The 23505-nt window shown below is 35.0% G+C and overlaps 2 protein-coding genes across 2 annotated transcripts; both read left to right on the top strand.

Moving 5' to 3' along the window:
- Positions 1-317: 317 nt before the first annotated feature.
- On the top strand, positions 318-1641 carry LOC128866478 (uncharacterized). The gene has a single exon (XM_054107251.1). The coding sequence runs from the start codon at positions 756-758 to the stop codon at positions 1107-1109; it is 354 nt and encodes a 117-aa protein (XP_053963226.1). The 5' UTR covers positions 318-755; the 3' UTR covers positions 1110-1641.
- Positions 1642-7645: 6004 nt separating this feature from the next.
- On the top strand, positions 7646-23305 carry LOC128868730 (uncharacterized). The gene is made up of 8 exons (XM_054111160.1): positions 7646-7736; positions 7837-7992; positions 8310-8399; positions 20154-20506; positions 22290-22457; positions 22522-22531; positions 22589-22684; positions 22749-23305. Exons 1-8 carry the CDS (start codon positions 7646-7648, stop codon positions 23303-23305), a joined length of 1521 nt encoding a protein of 506 aa, XP_053967135.1.
- The last annotated feature ends 200 nt before the right edge of the window (positions 23306-23505 follow it).

Genomic DNA, 23505 nt, shown 5'->3' on the forward strand with positions numbered 1-23505 from the left:
TTTTTTCATATAAAATTTAAAATAATGAGGATACACACCAATGTCAGTAGGCATATGTATGGGGCTTGAACTATATATTAACTACTTATTCCAAAAAATTATTTTCCAATACATATTCCATATTTTGGTACAATTTTGTTAGAAAAGCCTTCCAAATACAAATTTTATATAAACAATCAGCGGTCCCATACCAGCAAGCTTACAAAACAATGCTCGCCACTTTTACTTCTGTGCACCTTCACTTACCTCACAAACACGTTTGTAATTTACGCGCCATCACATAAAGTAAGCGAGCGTGATTTGCAAATTGACAATCAAAACAAAAAAGGCAGCGCAAAACAAAACACGTTTGTTGCTTAAGCTCCAGCGCTTGCCGATCCAATCATTTTCTGGCTGCACGGCTCAGAGTAAACTCAATTTAATCCAGTGGGCACTGTGAAAACCACTTTTGTGCGAGAAAGTCATTGTGTGCTGGCGAGCGCGTGAAAGCAGCAGGCAAATGTGAAAATAAACAAACGAATACTTTTTGTGGTAAAAATGCGAATACTTGGCGAAAAAGAATAAATAAATAGCGAAAAAATATATCAACGCCGATCGGAAAAGAATGACCTAAACATCCTATAATCAGCTTACGTTAGCATCCCGGACATTGACGGTATTCCCGTTTAATCTATTTGGAATCATTTAAGATCGGACGCTTCTGCTACAACAACAGAGCAAATTAGAAGCAACAATAATAATAACCACTTATCATCATGATACTCATCTCTACGCTAATCGGCAACTGGGAAAAACTAACAATCAGCGGTCATGCCAATCTGGTGGTGCTGATGTTTCTCTTCATGGTTTGCGCCTTTGAAGTGGTCCTGCTGAAGTTGACCACTACCGGCTCCAGCACAGTCAACGTATTTGGGCGCAGCGATGCGGATGATGATGATTCGAGTGAGTACGAGGAGGATATTTACTATGAAGACTTGCGCAACAATTATGAACACTGGGCTCGAAGGCAAATGCGTTATCGGCATCGAATACAGCGGCAGGAACAGGAAATGCTACATCAATTTTATGCACAACAACAGCAACGACGACAAGAAGCAAATATTTGCTAGAAAAAGGAATAGAGTGCATTTGGATGGTCGAAAAATACGAAGTATTATATAAAACAAAGAAGTAGAACAGTGGGTAGAACATAACAGTGCTGAGGAACATAAAAATCGACTGAACAAGCTAATATTTAAATTGCGTAATTTAAAATTAAAACAATAACTTAAGATATAATTATGAAAATCATGATTGTTTAAAAAAGAAATCTAGAAATTTTGTAATGTGCAACTTGTATGCATGACAAGTGCATAGAAATGAAAGAGTTCATAAAAAATAGTTAAAGTGATAAGGCGCATTTAATGGCACATAATAAGATACTTTCTGGGTATTTATTATTAACCTTTTCGGTTCACTATTTATTGTATTTTTATTTTGTAATATTTTACTTTACATGATTTCTTAAACAAATTTTGTTTTTGTATAAAGCCACAAAGTAATGAGCAAACTTAAGTAAAGACGTATTTACATTTAACCAACCACATTTAAATATTTGAGAATTGCAATTAAATGGAAATATTTTTTTTTTGTTTTTTCTCAGTGTTGTGCTGTATTTTAATTAATAAGTCTCACGGGAGGGCTTCCCAAATAATCTCATAAACTATTTCAAAAACCTTCAGAATAATCTTATTCTCCCTACCAAACATATTTTAACAGTGATAATAATTATATACCCGCGCATATTTTAGTAAAATGGAATGTGCGTGTTTATTTTCGGCATCAATCAAACTTATAAACAATGCTTACTTTGCAACATCAGATGAACGGGCGAAAAAGTGTGCGTGGTGGTTCACGATGTCAATATATTAAAAATTATCTAATAAGATGGTGAGCAAAAAGTATCCCATGTTTGGGCGAGTTTTATAAAGTCGTTATCAAGATTGAAGCGGCCGCCATAGCCGAATGAGATGGTCCTTGACTATCATCCGGAAGTGCACAGGTTCGAAACCCGGGCACAAACAGGAATTGATAAAAAAAGATTTGTTTTCTAATAATGCTCGCCCCTCGACAGATAATGGCAAACCACCAGATGTATTTCTGCCACGACTGCCATTTACTGTTCACAGGCGGAGACACACACCCCAAATAGGAGGAGAAGCTCGACCAAACAGCCAACAAAGGGTGTAAACGAGAATTATGTATATATATAAATATATGGGTATATATATATATATATGTATCAGCCAATAATCACGTCCGCCATTTTTTTTTTTAATTTTGCTTGCTTCGCTTTATTTTTCTTGAGCTCATTATTTGTACCAAATTTGAGTAAAGCAGGCGTGGTTATTGACCGATTTCACCCATTTTTAATACTAGACTACCTTGGCCAATGAGTGACCATGTTTTATTCAAGAATATTAATCGTTGCTCAATTCATCGCACCCACGGCAAAGACATCAGATAAAAGTGGTTCTGCACGAAAATACTTAAATTAAACTAAAATGTTGAGAGGTTAGAGACTTAAACATAAAATTAGTTGGTAATTCGTGGTTAAGCAGTGAATTATTGTAGACGGAATCCAGATAAAAAAATATAAATAATATAAACGTAAAATAAGATCTTTGTAAAACATACACACTCTTTCTTAAGAATTCTTAGTGCAAATTAGTATTGAGACTACAAGAAAGAACTGGATTGTATCTTGAGAGGCATAACCATATAAAGGGAATTTTCCAAAACACCACTTCATGTATTAAATTTAACTTTTTCTTTATGTACTGTAACATATAACCTCTATAAAAAATAATATTCTATGGAGTATCTAACGCTTTTCCACAGTTTTTTTATTTATTTTTTCGTCGGTCGGGGCAGTATCAGTCGCCACTTGCCAATTAAAACATTAGAAAACGTTGGAAATTTCTTTGCAATAACTGACTTGTATAAACAGATTTGCTTGGAAATGAATATAAAACATTGAATAACTCCTGTTCAAGTAGTTTGTTGAGCGCGACCATTTCCGCATTCAAATTATTCAACACGCACAGCGCTGCTGCTATTGAGCTATCGTATGCAACACAAAGTAAGAAACAGAAAAATACAATTGGTGGTATGGTGTTATTAGTTGTACTTGAAAACAAAAATAACAACAACAGTAGCTCTCACAAAGCCGCAACTCTCTCATTCGATCAAACTAGGAGGTCTACTGATTGATTTGCCTTTCAATCGGTCTTTCAGGTTTAAAATCTTCAAAAATTCTTTTCATTGCTAAACCTTTCCATACTTTTTGCAATAATAGAAAATATTTGGGACAACCAGGCAAAGGCACTTTTTTATTACGTATTAGCGCCTATTACTAGCGCTTATATAATATAATTATACTTTTGCGGTTGATGCAGCGCCAGTGGCGCCGATCGCAAATCGTCGTAAAAGTCGGTGCGCCAGGATGTCATTAAAAGGAAAGGAAAGATTTTCTAGATCAGTAGAGTTGAGATCAGTAGGCAGCTATACTATTAAACACAATAAATCAGTTTCAACTAAGTCTGTGTTTTCTAATATCCATATATTTGCTTTAAATCAGTAAGGGACAACTAACTCCAAAAATCGAAATTTGCTCCTCACAAAGGGTTATATGCAGAAGCAGCTTTCAGGTGATATTGCTGCCCTTCAGGTGAGACAGCTTATATGCCAATTTCCCTGAAGATGTTGCGCAGCATCAACAGATGCACGGCATTTTTTTAAACGTAGAAAATGTGACGCATGTAGTCCAGATTTGTATCCAATAGAGAATATTGAGGCAATGATGCCACAAAATGCTTTTAAAAATGAGTGCCAATTTGAAGTGATAGGGATCTAAGGATGGCAAAACTACATATTTAATGAATTCGATGCTACATCTCCAAGAAGTAATAACTAACGAAGGATACAGCAAAAGTATTTTTAAATTATAATTTTTTATCTTAAGATTTCCGCAGTTATATTAATTTGCACTTATTATTATTTCATTCAACTTGAATTCAAATAAAATATAAAAGGGATATAATAAATTTCAAATTATGTGGTTCCTTACTGATCCAAATACAATTTGTGATGTTAAAGTTTTAATAAAAAAAGCTTTCTCGTTCCCTCTTGACAAATTGGCGCCCTTAGCAAGACACTGGGTTGCTAACTCTAGAAATTTCGAGTGAAAGTGGAGTAAAAACAAATTTTTTGGGAAAAACATTTCGTTTTCAAAAGGGTGGGTCTTATAAGCAAGAACTTGATCGGTATGTTCATTACCAGTACAGTATAGAATACATACTGACATACCGCTTAAATCAAGATAGCATTTAGCATTTTTTGGGGCAGATGGTCATTTTGACAATCCGAGCCCGATGCCTTTCAAATATAGGTACTTGCAGAAGTACTTACTAGGTGCCTTACAAATATAGGTTGCGGAAGTATTTACTAGGTGCTTTCAAATTTCATATTGTAATTAAGCCCGCAACTCCGCAAGATTTGCCGCTCGTGCTAACGTGCAGTCTGATGAAACCGAGAGGCTTAACTTATCGAAGCATCATTAATGGAGAATTAATTAAAAACAAGGCGGCCGCCGTAGCCGAATCGGTTGGTGCGTGACTACCATTCGGAATTCACAGACAGAACATTGGTTCGAATCTCGGGGAAACACCAAAATTAAGGAAAACATTTTCCGAATAGCGGACGCCTCTCGGCAGGCAATGACAAACCTCCGAGTGTATTTCTGCCATGAAAAAGCTCCTCATAAAAATATCTGCCGTTCGGAGTCGGCTTGAAACTGTAGGTCCCTCCATTTGTGGAACGACATCAAGACGTACACCACAAATAGGAGGAGGAGCTTGGCCAAACACCCACGCGCCAATTATAATTAAAAGCTTTCTTTCTGATGATGAGGTGGTTTTGAAGGAATTCACGTTTTACAACGAGCTAGAATTTAACAAAGAGCTAAAATAGGGAGAAGAGTTGGATACATTAAACATTAACACAAACAAATTCAAAATAAAAATAAAAAATTTAAATATCCCTCTGAATATAAGAATAATTAATTTAAATAAGTGTAGGTAGTAGTAATGGTAGAATAATCTATAATCCATAATAAAATATAGTTTTTGGATTAATTGGTTTTAAATTTATTCCAATTTTAACATTTTTTTATACTTTTAATATGTGCACACACAAAATATATTTCCACGCTCCATAAAATATGTTATTTACATTCAAAAAAACTTTTTTACAACCATTTTCACCAAAAGAAATGTAATTTTTCCACTTTCTTCACCCTAATTTAATGTCACAAGTGAGCAAACCTTTAATAACTGAATCATGGAACAAACCTGCGCCTTCATTAGGCTACGTTACTATTCACAATTAAACAGGATTTTAAGGATTTCACATATTTTTCAAAAAAATTCAGACGGAGAATTTAAGAAAAAACAATGTTGCAAACAAAGAATATTTTTAAGAGAATAGCAAAATTCTTCCCCAAATATATGTAGATGTCCCCAAAAAAGCAATACATGAAACGCCTAACGAATACATCATTGCAAATTATAAAGCATCCGAATGCCAAAAAATAGGCAGTGATAAGTTCACTTTTAAAATTCCGCTACGTCCATGCGAATATGTATAATATTTTGTCTTTGCAATTTGGTAGTTCGAATGTTAAAATTTGGAAGCAAACAAATAAAGCAACAAAAAATGAAGGCGGGCTGTTTGACATCCCAACCCGCAAATCGCCAAAAAAGGTCAAATCAGCTGCTATAGCGAAGTCAATCCGTCCCGATTCGCCTTGATATTTAGTAAAAAGTTAATCGGGCCGTCACAAATGGATACTTGTGCGAAATCAAACGATTTTACTATTTTGTGGCTTATTCGTTAAATATGTCAAAAAAGTCGTCAATACCATGGTGAAGATATCATTCGGAATACTTGTTATATGTACGGAATGATGGAGTTACAAACTCATGATCGAGATGAATGCTACGCGAGCTGCCTTTATACTAATCGACTCAATAGAAGAAAAGACGCCAATTGGAAGACAAATCAGCAATAAATTTCCTGATATTACTACATTAAGAAAACTTTGCGTAACTTTTATAGGATCATCTGGAGTATCGTTTAATAATCGATTTCCGCTTCAATTCAATCACATCGAAATTACTCAAAATCGTTTGAATATCATAGTCTGAGAAATTTCAACTTTTTTAGATTTTTGGATATACTCCTACAATTTCATAGTAGGTATTTGCGCATTAAATTTAATTGTCTTATTGTAGCTGATCAAATCTTTTGATTTGGTATGTACAAATATAATTTAAATGCACAACCTGTTTTTTAAATCTTTTTATCGAGTCATCTATATACCAGATGGCGCAAAATGAATCATCCAATTTTACGCGCTCCATTTCCTCCCTGTTCGTATACTGCAGCTGTCTAGTTCACGTGTGTCAAATATGACTTTCGAAAGATTAATTATATTTTTTTGTCATATGTTTCATTCAAGCCCAGAAATTTGGAATTAGGCGAACCGAAAACTCGAATTTGGACTGTATAATTAAAGCAAATCCAAATGATTTATGTTAATAATGAAAATCGCATGTTGTTTTTAATCCTAACTGGCAGTGAATTTAAGAGTTCGTTGCCCGGTATTCCTTAAGTACAAGTACAAAATAAAAATAAAAATGTATGAGCGCATCAGCTGAAGCAAACACATTGGCGGAATGCCTTTAATATTATATTTACAGAAAAACCTCGGCTATGCCACTTATTTATTTTACCTAAAAGTTCAAGGAGATGCCTACACAATAGGTAATTTCCCTTCGCTAGCAATTGGCTGATGTTTAAAATAAGTCCCCCTAATCTATGAGGCGACCGCCGTATCCGAATGGGTTGGTGCGTGACTACCATTCGGAATTCGGGGAGTACGTAGGTTCGAATCTATGTGAAGTATGAAATTGAAGAAAAAGATCTGCCGTTCGAAATCGGCTTAAAACTGTAAGTCCCTCCATTTGTGGAGCAACATCAAGACGCACGCCACAAATAGGAGGAGGTACTCGGCCAAACACCTAAAAAGGGTGTAAGCGCCAATTATATATGTATATATATATATATATATATATGTATAAATATAATCTACGAGTATACAACTCATTGTTGCCTATTCTCCCTATTCGTTCTTCGTTCTGCAGCCTGTTCTTATAAATAATCATTTTCATTTCATTAAATACGAAATATATAACAAATAAATATAATAAAATATATAATATAAAAATTTCCTATTACAGCAAAATCGGCGAAAGACGAATTTCCAGAAAACGACCAACAAATGACAGCATTTGTTATGTTTGTTCCTGTCAAATCGAACAAAACGATTCCAACAGGTATGCGACTAATTTCAAAAGCCAGTTTTGTTTAGTTCCTAGTTTATGTTTTAATTATTAGCTTTGCTACGTGTTACTTATGCAACAAAAGAATATGTCGTGGCGCCAAGTGCTCAAATTGGCTGCCGAAATCGGGGCGATGGGAATGTCATTTATGTCACTCTTCAAATGATTCTCTAACGCATACCCAATCCTGGGTGGCCGAACAAATGTGCTTCAATCGTCAAAAATATGTTTATCCCATGCGAGCACGAAGTGAAATTTATATACCGATTGGAGATTTCAATGAAGGTCCCTTACGTAAGTATTAATTACAATACTGCAATTTGTGTTTTCATGTAGTTAAATTTCTATGATCTTTAGAATGTGTGTTAAAACTGAAACATTGGTATTTTTGCAGATTTTGAGAGTGTCAGTCAGGTGGGCTTGAATTCTGATGCCATTACTGCAGAGCAAAAGCTCAAAATAAGAGAGTATGTCGAGGAAGTGGTAGCCAAGCTATTAGGCGGTTCGCTGGACCAAATACGCGTTAGTCAACTGTCAAAAAGTGAGAATTGTGAGTATATTTAAATAATAAGTATACACTTTCTACTAAATTAACAATATTGTAATACCCCTGAAATGCATTAACTGGCATTACCGAATTTGGCAACATTTTTGTTTTTTTTTTTTGCTTATCTCAACATTCGCATTTCCGTACGAGCTTCAAATTGCTCGTAAAGCTTTTGACTAGCACAGTTTCAGACAGTAAAATATATGTATGTAAGCTAGTTGCTTCCGTCGACTAATTTTGTCACTTTGCGTTAATCCTAATGAACGTTACTAACATATCTCACCTACCGTTTTATTCACATGCACACATTCAACCCACAGATTTACATCTCTTTGAGAAATATCATTCAAAATTGAGCAACGTTTTTATTAATTTGGAAAATGAGTTAAGCAACAAAGCTCTAAATGGAGGTGAGTTTATTAGCAAACAATTTCTGAAAAGCTGTAACAAATTTTCTTCTTATAATCTTCAATACATATTCGTGTTATTGAAAATGCGTGTTATTGAAAATGTTTATGCAACTTTAGCATGCTTGCATTACGCTGATTTGCATGGATGGGCACATGTCCAATTTCGGTTGATTAAGGAACATTAACTTTGCAACCATACTTAGAAAGTTAGGAAGTTAAAAACATTAAACTTGTAAATAAATTAAAATTAACAATAATAAATTTATGGAAATTCTTTGCTTGCAGCGATCAGATGATACTCTGTATGAAATAGTAATCATGCGCCTTGACTTGTCGACATTACGCTTAAAAGTTACTAATGCTGGAATACGCATAACACTATTTTTTTAAGCAGCATGCATATATCATATTAACCGAAAGCCTGTTTTAAAACCGGTTTTAAAAATTTACTTTTTTCATTAATACAAGAATTATCTCAGGAGGCTTGATTCCGCTGCTGGCATAGAGTCTGAGCATGTTAATATAAAAAATTATTTATATTTTAAATTAATAATGAAATCTTCACATCAAACATATAATAGCATCTTTACGTACTCTAATCCTATGTTAATCCTACTTAAAATTGTATATGCATCATGTTTTATAAGGAAGCGATAGAAACAGAGTATATAAATTTGTAACTCTTAAATTACACTAAATTTCTAATTCCAAAAACGTTATCCTTAAAAATTGTGTATTGTTCAGTTAAAGATAAGTAAGCTCATTTACAAACATACATTTTGTCAAAAAAGTACCGGGAATTCAATAAAGCTCAAAATAATTGTTTAATCGTCAAAATTTATTTTGTCGACTTTCAAATAGGCTCCATTCGAAGGAGTACAAATATGCCAACGATTAGTCCAGTCGTCAACTCACCTTTTAAACGCGTTTAAAGAGATCTGGCCCCTATCGACTCAAGCGGCGTCCGCGGAGTGGTATTTTAAGTTTTGGGGAAGGAAAAAAGTCACAGAAGGCTAAATCCGGTGAATACAGTGGTTTTTAGATGATATTTATCGAGGTTTTTGTGAAAAAAGTGTTCACAAAATGAGGCTTGTGAGACGGTGCGTTATCATGGTACAAGATCCATGAGTTTTCTTTCTACAAATTGGGTCGTTTCCTAAGCACTTTCTCTCTCACACGTCGCATAACTTCCAAATAGTATTATTTATTTACCGTATTTACCGTAGAACCATTTAGAACGAATTCCGAGTGGACAACACCTTGTTAATCAAAGAAAACGTGTAGCATGACTTTCACTTTTAACCGACTTTAACGTGGCTTTTTGGGTTTCGGCTCATGTGGATAGCGGCATTCAGCCGCCTATTGATTGGTTTGCATGTCAAACTCATATACCCAAGTCTCATCACCCGTTATGATGCTCTGAATAAACGTCGGGTCCGAATTCACTTGCTCAATTATGTCTTCAGCCTCCTCTTTCCGATGAATTGTTTGAAACAAATTCAACTCTCTTGGAACGAGTCGAGCAGCTACGCGTCTCGTACCCAACTGATGGTGTACAATGTTACGAATTGATTCGTGAGACACGCGTAGGTCACGAGCCACCTACGTCAAACTTAAATGATGGTTTTCCAACACCATTTCCTTGACGTTGTTTACGTTTTCATCTGTTGAAGACCTTGATGGGCGACCAGATCGTGGAAAATCTTCCACGACTTCTCGGTCCTCAGTAAAAGCCTTATACCACTCGTAGACCCGTGTTTTTGATAAAGCACACTTGCCATAAGCTTTCTGCAACATTTCCATCGTTACGACATACGAAATCCCGTTCAAAACACAAAATTTAAAACAAATTCTTTGTTCGATATTTTTATCCATAGTGAAAATCGCAGAGCACACCTGCGGTTGACTGACATAATTAAATGGCAAAAACAAGCTAATTGCATGCAAAAAAAAAATTAGACACATGTGTAACGCGCACTTTTTAAATAAACATTTCCCGATATTTTTTTGACAGAAGGTATGAGGGCATTTCCATCATGTCGAACGTGGCCGTTGTGCACATTCAAACAGAAAAAACCATCATCTGGAACGTTTTTTTTTTCATTTTGACAATGGACTTAAATCTTAATTAGTCCTATCGCTGTGCTAAAGATGATTTTTGGCAGTTTTTCATTTTCAAGATAATTGCAAAAAATCAAGGCAAGGGACAAAAACAGAAGTGGCTTTCGCGGCCTACAATTCAAACGACAATTTCGGGAAGCCTGAGACAATATTTCAATATGACAATATTAAAAGAATCCAATTTTATTAACATTTAACATTTGGTCTGCCCTATGATGGAATTTCTGGTGGGAGTGGCTATATGTAGATTATTGAAATTTTTGGGCGCAAAACAATAATTCTTGAGTGTGAGACTCACAACAAACATTTTTAAAATTCTGCACATTTTAATTGTCATAAATCTTCATGGCTTATGATTTAATTTTTTATAAATTCTTTAATTTGTAAGATAAAGCTAGTTCCCGAATGCTTCACCAAACACAGACCTGCCAACGAGTCTTTAAATCGCGGTTTGGTATGACAGGATAGAAAGTATAAATCATGAATATAGAATCACTAGAGATTCCTAGTTGACAATAGTCATAGAGTCTTTAAATCGCGGTTTGGTATGACAGGATAGAAAGTATAAATCATGAATATAGAATCACTAGAGATTCCTAGTTGACAATAGTCAGAATGTTTTTACTTTTCCTAACTTATGAAAAAAAAAAACGATTGTAGTTGTTACATTCGTTGTGTACGCTTTATATTTTTGATTTGGTATTTAAGAAAACTGTCACCTCACTGGCATATCCAGTTAACCTGCAATAAATTTAACTCACTAAGAAACTCGAATTGCTTGCGTCTCTTATTTATTGCCGTATTAAATAAAATTGAAAGTCGAATTGATAGATGAATCACCCTATAATTTGGGCTTTACTATTTAACCGCCTTATCAGAGTTTCAAAGCATGGTGAACTAGTTCACATTATTATTTGATAAGATATCTACATACATAAATACAAGGGTCCTTCTATCCGTCCGTTGTTGTACTATATATGTACATGCACATATACACATATGTTTTTATTTGCATAATTGAAACGAATGCACCTGGATTCTTACCATTGGTTGATTGATCTACATAGTTCATGATCATGGTCCTTTAAATCTGCGATAGAAATACAGTACTTAACTATTGCATCTTTCGGAGGAAGTCAAAGTACGAGAGCCAATATAATTGCTTGGGATAACACGCCTGATCCTTGAAAACATCTCACCATTTCCTTCTTCTACATGTATTCTAAAATATTTACACATATTAATTTTCATCTTGTTTTTTCTCTTACCCCTGGAATAATGAAATGAAAAATTATATTAGTGCGCGTGTAGTCGTGTTTAGGGTAAAGGTACAGAAATAATTTAATATAGGTTCTAAACAGGGTCTAGAAAAGTATTAAATTGATTAACCTCCCAATAAAGAGTTAAATAAAGTTGAATAAATTCACCAGCTATAAAAATCCGAAACGAAATTAACGTTAACTTGCATGTTCTAAGTAACTGAAAAAACCGGTTATTGTATATGTGATTTCCCTGCTAAGTAAATTTTCTGACTAAGAGGCATTTGTTATATTATACATTTCAGTGTCAATAAAAATCCCTACATGGCTATAAAAGCAGTAAAAGTACAAAAATCAGTGTTTTAGCTGATTACGGAGAAGCGAAAAAAGCTACAATATGAAAAATATGAACAACAATATCAATATTATCAGTAGAAGCAATTTAAGCATTTCAAATCAGCAACAAGTGCAGCTACAAATTCACCACAGCAAGTAAAACACCAGGTATCACCAAAAGCGACGGCGATGCCTGTGCGAAGAGGCTACTTGTTTTCAGTTGTGTTATGTCCGTCGGCGTGTCTGAATCATTTTTCAATTAAGTGTGTTTGTAGGTACTTTTGAAAAGTAAAAATGAAAACGAAAGATGTGTAAAAATTAACTAAACGGAGCGATTGAACACGCACATGTGTAAAAGTTATCAATAAAAATTAAGCATTTAAGTGCAATGAAGCAACGAGTTTAATTAAGTGCAACTGTCTCAAACTATAGAAAAATAAAATAACGATAATAATTCGGGTAAAACAAATTTAAATCCAAATTCATAGTTGACGTAAGCCAAAATGTGTGCGGAAAGTTTCTTCATAAAATAAAAGTTCGTACTAAGAGCTTAGCTTTTATGTTATTCTGAGACTGTTATGTACAAACAGACATTTTTATCTCTTGCAGATAACGGTAACATTCAATAAAATAACACTGGGCGTATACGTTACCTCACTGTCAACACGCCTGCCTCCGCTCGTCGTTGCATCTGTTGATATCGCTTATTTGCATAAGCGTGGATTATTTTGTTGTTGCAACTAGTGTATAAATAATTTATTTGTGTTATACTAAAAGAAACGTTCAAATAGCAATGTGAGGCTAATAACTATGTAACAATTCCTAAAGCATTGTCAAATACATTATGGACCAGTCATGCCAAGCCATTGCCAAGTGGTCGAGTGACTTTATTGTTGGTATTCAAAATACTCAAGACATTATTCATTTTGTGTTTTTTGTTGAGATTGTGATGCTATTTTTACCAAATATTCCAAATATTGATAGCGCGCGCACACATACCCATCTCAGAATATGGACGATAACACGTCAACTTCGATATGATTTTTACTATGGCAAATTTTGCTATTTACGAACTCTTTGTGTCTGATGCTATTTATTCACTAAGTAACAAATCAGTTGAAGAACTTTTCTGCTACCGGAGCTTATAACGGATGCTTATTTTTGCAAAACATTGCATCCTAATATTTAATTGTTCCACGCTCGTATGTTTGTATGTATTAAATATATGTTTATGTACAAGCGTATAGGTTTTCCAAAAGTACTTTGCTTTTATAGTTTAGCTTGCAACTCAGGCCTCAGCGACACGTGCACGGGCAAAGTCAAAATATTGTTAATTTCATTGATTTTTATGTATGCTATTTGAAAAAACTGGTATGCCTCTAAAAATCTCTCGCTATAAGTGCGAATGTAAGTCTCAAAGAATTTTATGAAGTATATGTGCATATGTATGTCAATTGAAAGTGTTTTATTGATACAAGTGCACGTTACTGAGGTGAGCTCCACTTACTGGTTGTCAACTAATATAAACAGAGTCCAAAGGGCTGTCACATGCGCTCTTTGACCATCTGACGCTCTTTCGGTTCTATTTGCACTTACATTTCATTTGAACTATATTTCAAAGTACAATCCTAAGCTGTAAAATCACATCAATGTTAAACAGTTTTAGGCTCATACCTACAGATGTACATATGTACATAGGAACTTTTTACTTATGTATATATATATATGTATTTGAAATATAATATCTACCTGACAAAGCGAAAGACCTGTAGTTAATTTTGAAAAATATGTTAAGACTAGAAAAGAAAAAGTTAAAACGAAGAGTATGTCACATTGACCAAAAAGTTCCCGGAATATATTGAGAAAATTCAAAAGACAAGTTTATTTCTCAAAAGTGATATTGTCGCCTTCAAAGTACTCCCCATCAACTGTTACGAACTTTTGCCACCGTTTGATACAGCTCTTGAAACATTTCTGGATATCTATTTTCAGTATAGACATCAGAGCCGTCTTCGCTTTTTCCTTTACTTCCTTTCGGCTGTCAAAATCTGTTCTCGTTCCGTTAGTGGTTCGTTGACTCGGTCAAACAGAAAAGAACCACAGGGAGCCATATCAGGTGAATTCGATGGCTGTTGGATTGTATTCGTTTCGACGCACGCCACAAACAACCAAAAAGGGTGTACGTGCCAATTATATATGTTTAGTTTTTGGAATATGTTGCGGACTTAAAAACTTCATAGCAAGTTATGTACATATAGGTACTACTTATGAATTCGATGAACACTTCAATGGCTGCTTCGATTCAACTGGCACTTAATTAATTGCGAATTAAAGAGTAAGTCGTTTGTTACATACTGTATTTGGCAGCACTGAACAACCTATTTCGTTGACGGTGGCAAAAAAACGAGTTGGGAGGAACTCGGTGACCACATTAAAAAATAAGCTATATAACTATATATGTTTACAGAAAATATACAAAAATTAGTTAACGTTTCTATTTACCATTAAGCACAATGACTATTCACAAAAGCAAATATTTGAATACCCCTTATGTACTTATACTTGCTAGCACTGATCTAAGAAAGTTGCCTTCGAGCTGTTTAATTCTTTTTTTTATTTTCTCATACAAAATTTTTCCTTAATAATTTATATATTGAGGCTGACCTTAAGCGAGCAAATAATTGGTGAATATAAACCGGTATTAATACGAATTTTATTCGCGTATCTACTGCATTTGGAAATTAGAATTTTGTTTTTGTATATTTTTGGTTGCAGAAAATTTTTCATGTGGCAAATAAGTACGTTTCTTGAATTTCTTTGAATAATGGTTGCATTTATGGCAGACCGTGTTGTCCATTATTCGTTGAATTATCTTCCAAGTAACCGAAACGAATCAGACTCGATGGTAATCAACGTGTGGGTCAATGCTTTTTATAAGTTCTGTCTAACCTTGTGCTGAAGTTAGTAGAAATGTTAATGCGCAAAGTCATCATCACAAACATTTACTTAAATGCGGGCGGCACCCCCTCCATTTTTCAGAATGCGGTTATGTTGTGCATCTGAAACCATCACTGGCGATCATTACCGACTCTCAGGGAAAAGCGGCCGGAATGGGACGGTAGACATGACAAACTGATTTTACTGCATGCCAACGCCATGCCACCGTTGCTTAATAGGTCCAGAAATATTTAGAGGGACTGAATTGAGAAATCTTGCTCCACCCGCCGTATTCGCCAGACATTGCACCTTCGGATTACCATCTGTTCCGATCAATGCAATCTTATTGGAGAGCGGTTAACTTCTTACGAGAGCACCAAAAAGTGGGTCAATGACTGGATCAAGTCAAAATAACTCGAATTTTTCTTCAGAGGAATCCGTATGCTGCCTGAAAGATGGAGTAAAGTTGTAGCTTCCAATTGAACATATTTCCCATATTATCATGTATTATTTAATTGTTTAAATAATTCGTAACTTTGTTTGAGAAAGGACGGAAACTCATTCCCATCCCTAATAGTATTTGATATAAAAGGTGCTATATGGATTTAAGTTGTTTTGCCAAAAGTCTACAGGGATTTTTTACTCGGAACAAAATTACTCACTTTTTGAATGCATGCCATGCCATTAAATGGTAAGAACTTTACCGGTAATAAAAAGTATTTAAAAATTTTGGGATCAAAGTACAATATACACGTACATACATACATACATACATGTGTATATAATAATTAGAAATTAGCACGTACTTTAAACTATGAATCCAATAGTAAAACTAGAAAACAGTAGAATGATGACAATGAATTGATTTAATAAAACAAATAAATCAAAATGAATATGTAAGCAAATGAACTCCTTGGACTCTACTTTACACATCTTTCAAAATCAAAAATAGTAATAATTAATATAAACACTGAATACTGCTAGTTCTTTAAGTGCGATTAAGATTCTGTCATATTGTAAATAATACTGAAACAATGTTGTACATAATTTATTCAAATGAAGTCTAATGATACGTTTCCACCAGAGACAAACCCAGGATGTGCAGGTTTTGGATATGAGAGAAATGTCAACTGTTTCCACTGCGTGTTTGATGGAAATTGTGTTTAAACTGTAATTCGTTTATTTTATTATTGTGTAAAGGGTGATCAATTTATAGGTAAAATTATTAAATTGGCCGCAACTGCGTCGTAATTCGGTCATCCGTAAACACCAATTTTTAATGACTCGTTGGAGGACTTCGGTCGGTTTCTCGTGAATAACTTTAGTAATGTTGGCTTCCAATACTTCAATCGAAGCTGGTTTATCCACAAAGCATTTTGACTCTACATACCCCCACAAATAAAAGTTGAAAGGTGTGAATCACACGATCTTGGTGGCCAATGCATTGGTCCGAGACGAGCGATAAATTGCTAACCGAAACTACGACGCAGTAAATCCATTGTTGCTCGGGCTATATGGTAAGTAGCACCGTCTTGTTGGAACCAAATGTTTTTAGCTTGTGGAGATCACGGGCTTCAATTTATGGCATCAAATAGTCGTTTATCATGGTACGATAGCGTTCGCCATTCAATGTTGCATTGCCACCAGTATTGTCTTTGAAGAAATAGGGGCTGATGATTCTTCCAGCATATAGGCCCCACCGAATGGCTGTTTTCTAGGGATGTAATTTCTGTTCTCTCAGGGCGTCGATTTTCGTAATACAGTTGTAAGATTTGCAAACGTTGTTGAGATGCCGACTTTTGCTTTTGAAACGAATGCAATAACGAAAGAGTAAAAATTACGTAAATGAACACTGTTGCCACCTTTTAATATTAAAAGGCATGTAAACCCAACACAAAAACACTGCGAAAGATGGGTTTTAAATGGGTTTGGGTTCGGATATTTGTACGGGACTTGACAATTGTTTTGGCTGGTGTTTGAGCTTAAACACACTAACGGCGGCAAACCCAAAAGTAAGCTGCGGTGTAAACGTAAAGTAATAATTTTTAAAATACCATTTTAACACCATTGAAAACATTTTACCGGCAAATAACATTGCATGGAACACCTATGCAAACAAATAATGACAGCCAAATGAAATGACTATATTTCCAGCAAAGTAGTAGAAGCATAGTCATTAATCAGCGGCGCAGCGAAAAATCACACATACCTGTACATATACCTATATGTATGTATGTATATGCACATATAAACAATGTATCTGTTTACAAATTTATTTCTGTCCGGTTGTGTAACCATTGACAATTGTTGGAGTGTTCACTTCAACACAAGACACTCATTCGCCCAGAAAAAGTTCACCATTTCTAAGGGCAATATTGACTGTTTAATATGAATGTAAATGTAATCTAACTACATACCTATGAAAGTATGTGAAATGAAAAACAACTTATAAATATAAATAAATGTAACACTTAGTAAAAATATTTGCAATAGAAGTATGTATGCTCAATCGACCGGCACAGTTATTTAGAGGCTAACTCTGACAGCTAAGATAATACGACTTCAAATATAACGCATTAGTAAAATTACATAATTTTATGAAACTCAAGTCAAATAACAAATGAATAACTGACATTTAACATGATATTTTATCTTTTGCATTTGCAAAGGCTCAGATATTATATATACATACATGCTCTAGGATCTTATCTTCCAAATTGAAAATAAAAAAGCCATGGCCAAGATTTTACTTCACATCCGCGTATACTGCAATACGAATACATTGGTAAATGCACTGCAAAATCCCAGGATTCAAACTAATTCTATGCCATGGAAAGGCTTGCACACATATGCACAAATTAATGTTTGCTATTATTTATTGAATATCCAGCGCAAAAACCATGAACAACAACCGACAGACATTGATGAACTAAATTCCATGTGTAACAGCTGTAGCGATCTAGTTGGCCTAGTGTATCCGTGTTTGAGATATTGAGGGTTCTTTTAACCAAGATTTCATGCAATATTGAAATACACCTTGGATTAAAAGACTGTAAAATGTCAATGAAGAGACTTTCATAGCTATATTAGAGACGTGATCACATCGCTGTATGCCGCATATACCTATGTACCACGTAGAGTTTTTTATTAGATATGCTGTCACAACGAGCAAATAGTTTGGAAGCTTACAAGAGTAGGCAAGGTTCCGGAGAGGCAAATTATTACTGCGATATCGATAACCATGGTTTGATGGCTGAGAAGGGCAAACTGTATTGACATTTCTGTTCACCAAGGTTTGGCAAGTTATAATGAACGCCAAGAACAACACTTCCAAATTGTGATCCGTTCGTGAAGTTCATAGAGCGAAGTGTTGGAGAAGACTCCTTTTTGAGTGATTGGCCGAACTCTTGCTCGTATTTGTGGTGTGTGTCCCGCTGCTGTTCCGCAAATTGAGGGACCTACAGTTTTAAGCCGCCTCCGAATGTCATTTTTTATAAGGAGCTTTTTCAAGACAGAAATGCACTCGAAATTTGCCATTGCCGACCGAGGGGCGACCACTATTAGATAAAACTTTTTCTATTTTTGATGTTTCATGCACTGTGTCACGAATGTCATTGTTGTATCTTCACTTATAAGTACGCACATAAATATCACAAAAAGTTAAATATTTTGTTGTAAACGTCAAATAATCTTATTCCGTGGTTTGGATCGTAGAAAGTTCTTGGTTCACATCGATCGCAATCGCTACGTCCGATTTCGGTATATATGTATAATTACATATAATTACATATGTATTCGGCAAACTACCACTGTTTAACGAATATCACTTAAATAAATTCATGAAAATAGTTGGGCAATAGGTGGACAATTTTTCTCATTCCTTTTAACTACATAAATGTGTAGGTTCCATCAGACAAACCTTAAGCAGATTTTAATGTCGTAAATGCTATTTTTTTCAAAGTAAATTCCACAATACACCACGAATTTCATAATACATCACAAATTACAAACTGCTAAGTTTTTCGAATATCAACTTTAATTGCAATTACGGACGAGCAATATTGCTAACATGCAACCTGCCGACCACGCATCAATTGACAGACAACTGCGATTGCGCGGCGCAACCAAATGCACTTCCCATTTGTTAAACATTTTAATGAGCAGCATTCTCCTCCTTTAAAATGTGTACTCGCAGTGGGCAGTAAATTTAACACACAATTATTGCAAATGCAAACATTTTACTAGATGATGCACAAATGTAAGTACATATATGAATATTGATTTTCTGCGCCAATACGCCTTAGCTAAAAGCGTGCAAACGCATAATTGCGCATATGTACATAGTACCATATGTATTTATGCATATATTCATGTGTGAAAACAAAAAAAATGGAAAAACAAATCACCTCAAAATATGATATCATATGAATTCCATAGCAATGAAAATTTTTACAAAACGGAAGCACCGTGAAATTGCAAACAGAAAAATGACTACATACAGATGACAATGTCCACATTTAAAGTGAGAAGTATATCTAAATGCAAACAACAATAACATCAATTACGCTCGTAAACTCAAACGGATACGCACGCACAGACATACCTGTGGGACCGCAAAATAAATATAAACAAGCAGTTGGAGAATAACAATAATAGAAGCATCACAAATGTATGATTATCCGTGTGAAGGAGAAAGCAGTAAAATGGACTTTACATTGGGCCTAATTACAGGCGCCTATGCGGTCTTTGCGTTACTTGTCTTTTACATTGTCTACATTATTGAGGTGAAACTAGGTAAAGTAACCGCAACACAGACACAACTATAAACAACAAAAGCAAAATATATAACCCATATTCATACATCCATATATCTAAGACACATTCCACAACAAACCTAAAGAAGTCTCAGAGCATATTCAATATTTCTGCCACTTTACTCATACGTCGTGTATACTGTTAACGTTCTGCATGTTTTGTGTTAATATTAATATATAATATAAAAGGCGTCCAGCACGCATTTTTTGAGTTTGTTTTTTTGCTTACTAAACTATGTTTCGAGATCATATTGAAATTTAAATAACTTCGTACGTTTCCATTTCAGACCTTCCTGGCATCGTAAATAGCCAAGTTGTTCCTCAGTCTACGCTAAATTTAAATAATGACCAAAGCAATAACAACTCAAATGTTCATATTCCATCCGAACTTCCGGAACTTTCACAAACGCGTCTGCGTCAGATGATTGAATCAATCATTGCGGAAACGTTGCATATGCCACCATTAGCGAATGGAAGTGTGTCGGAAATTGCGCTCAATAAGGATACTCGTAGTAATGGTAGCGAGAATAACTTGCTATTAGAAAATGGAAGCATGCGTCTTCGTCATCGGCATCGCACAGAGCATTACTTCGAGCCAAAGATCTATCAGGATTTGCTGGCCACAGCCGTGTTAAATAAGGTGAGTGAAGCAGTTTATGTGGGATAAGAGAACTCAAAGGGCTCATATCCAACAACCAATCCAATTTTTATTAAACTTTAATCTATAACCATACATTCTCCTGTAGAGACATACAGACGTATGTTTTATAGAGATATGCCATATTATATTTCCCATATAAAAGTGTGTGATTGCGCCGAATTAAATGATTTTAAGGTCATAATTATAATGTGAAAAACACTGAATGCCCCAGTGCGACGCACGGACATAGGATTTCACAAAGTTCAAATTGAAGTTCCCTGGTGGTATGTAAAGGCTTTAAGCCTTTAAGTTTTATGGCCACTGAAATATGCATAAATCTCTCATATCTGCCACACAGTTGACCTTTCTTCCTCCATGAACCCCTTTCAATTAAAAAACGAAAATAATAATAATAATTGAAGTAATGGTTTTAACACGTAAACAACATTTCAATTCCTTTGTCCTTTCTTTCCCCTCACTTAGGGTAAACATGTTAAAATATAACATTTCTCAACGACCTATGTATGTCAACGGCCATATGCAGCCACAGCTAATTTACATATATTTCTGTGACGCCACATAGCCACTTGTTGATAAAACAAAAGTAAAAATAGAAATATGCTTCTATGTATTTAAATCGGGTGTCGTTACTAACAAATTTTTCAACCGGCTAAATATTTGTAATGGTGGAACACCACCCACAGCCTACAGCTATGTCCGTTTCGAATTTTGTGGCCACTATGTCGATTTGTGTACTTTGAATGCACACATTTCTTTAACTAATTTCTACCTTCCATTGAACACTTTTGGGGTTTCTTTCCACTGCAAATAACCACAGAAATTAGCAGAAACAGCTTAAGCCTTCGTATTCGAAATTAGAATACCAGAACAATCGTTATAGTTTAGTTTAGTCGATCGCTAACTTTCTAACTGTGCAGTCGTCAAACTAAGCGCCACATACTATAACCACGGAGCATAACTGAGAGACCAACTATTTTGTGCACTAATTGGATATAATTAGTCCGTATTAAAATTTGATTTTTAAAGGAGTTTGAAAGTGTTGCTTTCAGCTGGAAAATCGCTACAGAGGGCACTGCGCGAACATGGAACCGAACGCTAACGTGGTGGACTCAAATGTAAGCCTTTAAATAATTACGAAAAATTATGACTAATCGTCGTGGGCTTTGAAGGCTGATCTAATTTTTTACTAAAACAGAAACGTTGCTGTTTCTCCACCCAAACAATTTAAAATTATGTCGAAAAATCATCTCTGAAATCGGTTATTACAAACTAATATAAATTATTATAGTAAATACATCTCCAATAAGTTTATGGTGAAAAATATTGCGTTAACAGAGTCTCATATGCCAAAAAATTTGTTTCTTCAGCAGTGTAACTAAATATTGATTTTTATATTTAGTTGCACTGGCAAAAACATGGGTTTTTTTGTCTTGTATTTTGCTTATTTTTAACGGCGCCAATTTTCCTGGTATCAGATGTGTCTTATTTTACGCGAAAATTCTTTCTATGCATAGCAAAGCCCATCAGACTTCACCAAGTGTCGTTACTCGAATATACCAATACATACATATGTATGAGTATTTTTACTGCTACTGCTTAAGTGCAATCGTAAGTAGCTTAACGTAATTTCTGCACGCTTTGTGAAAACCGAGATTTTTCTAAGAACGCCCCCAAGTTCACAGTCATGGACAAAAGTACAATTAGGCTACTGTTGGTTTTGATTTTTTTTATGTAATTTTTATTACAATGTTTCACTGTGCAGATCGCTGACAAGGAAGGCAACATCCGCCAATTTTCGGAGAGCACACCTGATCTGAGCTCATGCAACATTGGCACGAACTTTAATGTGGAGAACCGAAGCACCTCCTCCGGAAGTTCAGTAGAGCCGCGAAGTGATTTCAGCTATACCGATACCGAACAACTACCAAAAGTAAGTTTTAGTCTAACTCAATTTTTAGGTTGTTTTTAAATGAATACTTTTATTTCTTTTGCAGATCAGTAAAGGTGGGCAAGCAAATTTAAATCATTCTTATTTTGGTAACTTATTTAATGCAATTTTAGATGCTGGGAGGGAGTCAGCGCTAAGCGATTACATAGCTGCTCATACCGTTCCATTACCTGATTTATCAGCAGCAGTTACTGAATCTGAAGAGGATGGTGAGTAATAAAAATCGTCCATAGTCATGCAGAAGCAGTTTATCTAACGTATTTCTTTAATTAGATCACGCTTCGATATCTTCAAGCATACTTGCTGAAGGTACTTGGGAAGATAATTGGCTCTTTAAAAAGAAGCGATCTTCTTTAACAGCCTCCATGACTGGCAGTGTTGGTATGCTAGTACCTGCACCAAAAGATGATGTACGTGCTCAAATAGGTGATAAGACCACTGACGAAATCAGTGATCTCTCCGAAATGGGCTCAGATACAGACGATTCTTCATTAAAAATAGTACGAACCAATTTAGATCCGCTAAACGACCGAATACTGAATAAACATTTGATTGGTGGTCAGAATACGAAAGTAGTTTTAGATGAATTGATTGAAACAGCTAGCTTGATTTCAAATACAACACAGTCAGTCGATGAACCCAAGTATGCTAAAACAAGGAACAAATACGTTGTAGAAGCAGCTTCTAAAATTAAAGCAATTAACCCAAATGTTACCAAACACTCAGTTCAGGAAGGTGAAACTATTTTGGATAATCCGGAAACAGAAAGAGAACAGAATTCATTATCAGGTAAGAGGAAACTGAACCCAAACCACGTAATCGATACATGACATGGTCATATCCCTTTAATTCGAATATATGGACTGAGTAAATAAATGTAACTTCTCTTATTTGCGATTAAATACATATTCGTGCATACAAACATTAGAGCTGTAGTGCAAGTACCATGAAGCTCATACCCGTACATATGTATATAAATATGCTAGAAATTTATTTGTGCTAAATACGGTCCCGTCTATAAAATATGTAT

This window comes from Anastrepha ludens, chromosome 6 (assembly GCF_028408465.1).
Source record: "Anastrepha ludens isolate Willacy chromosome 6, idAnaLude1.1, whole genome shotgun sequence".
Classification (NCBI taxonomy): Eukaryota; Metazoa; Arthropoda; class Insecta; order Diptera; family Tephritidae; genus Anastrepha; species Anastrepha ludens.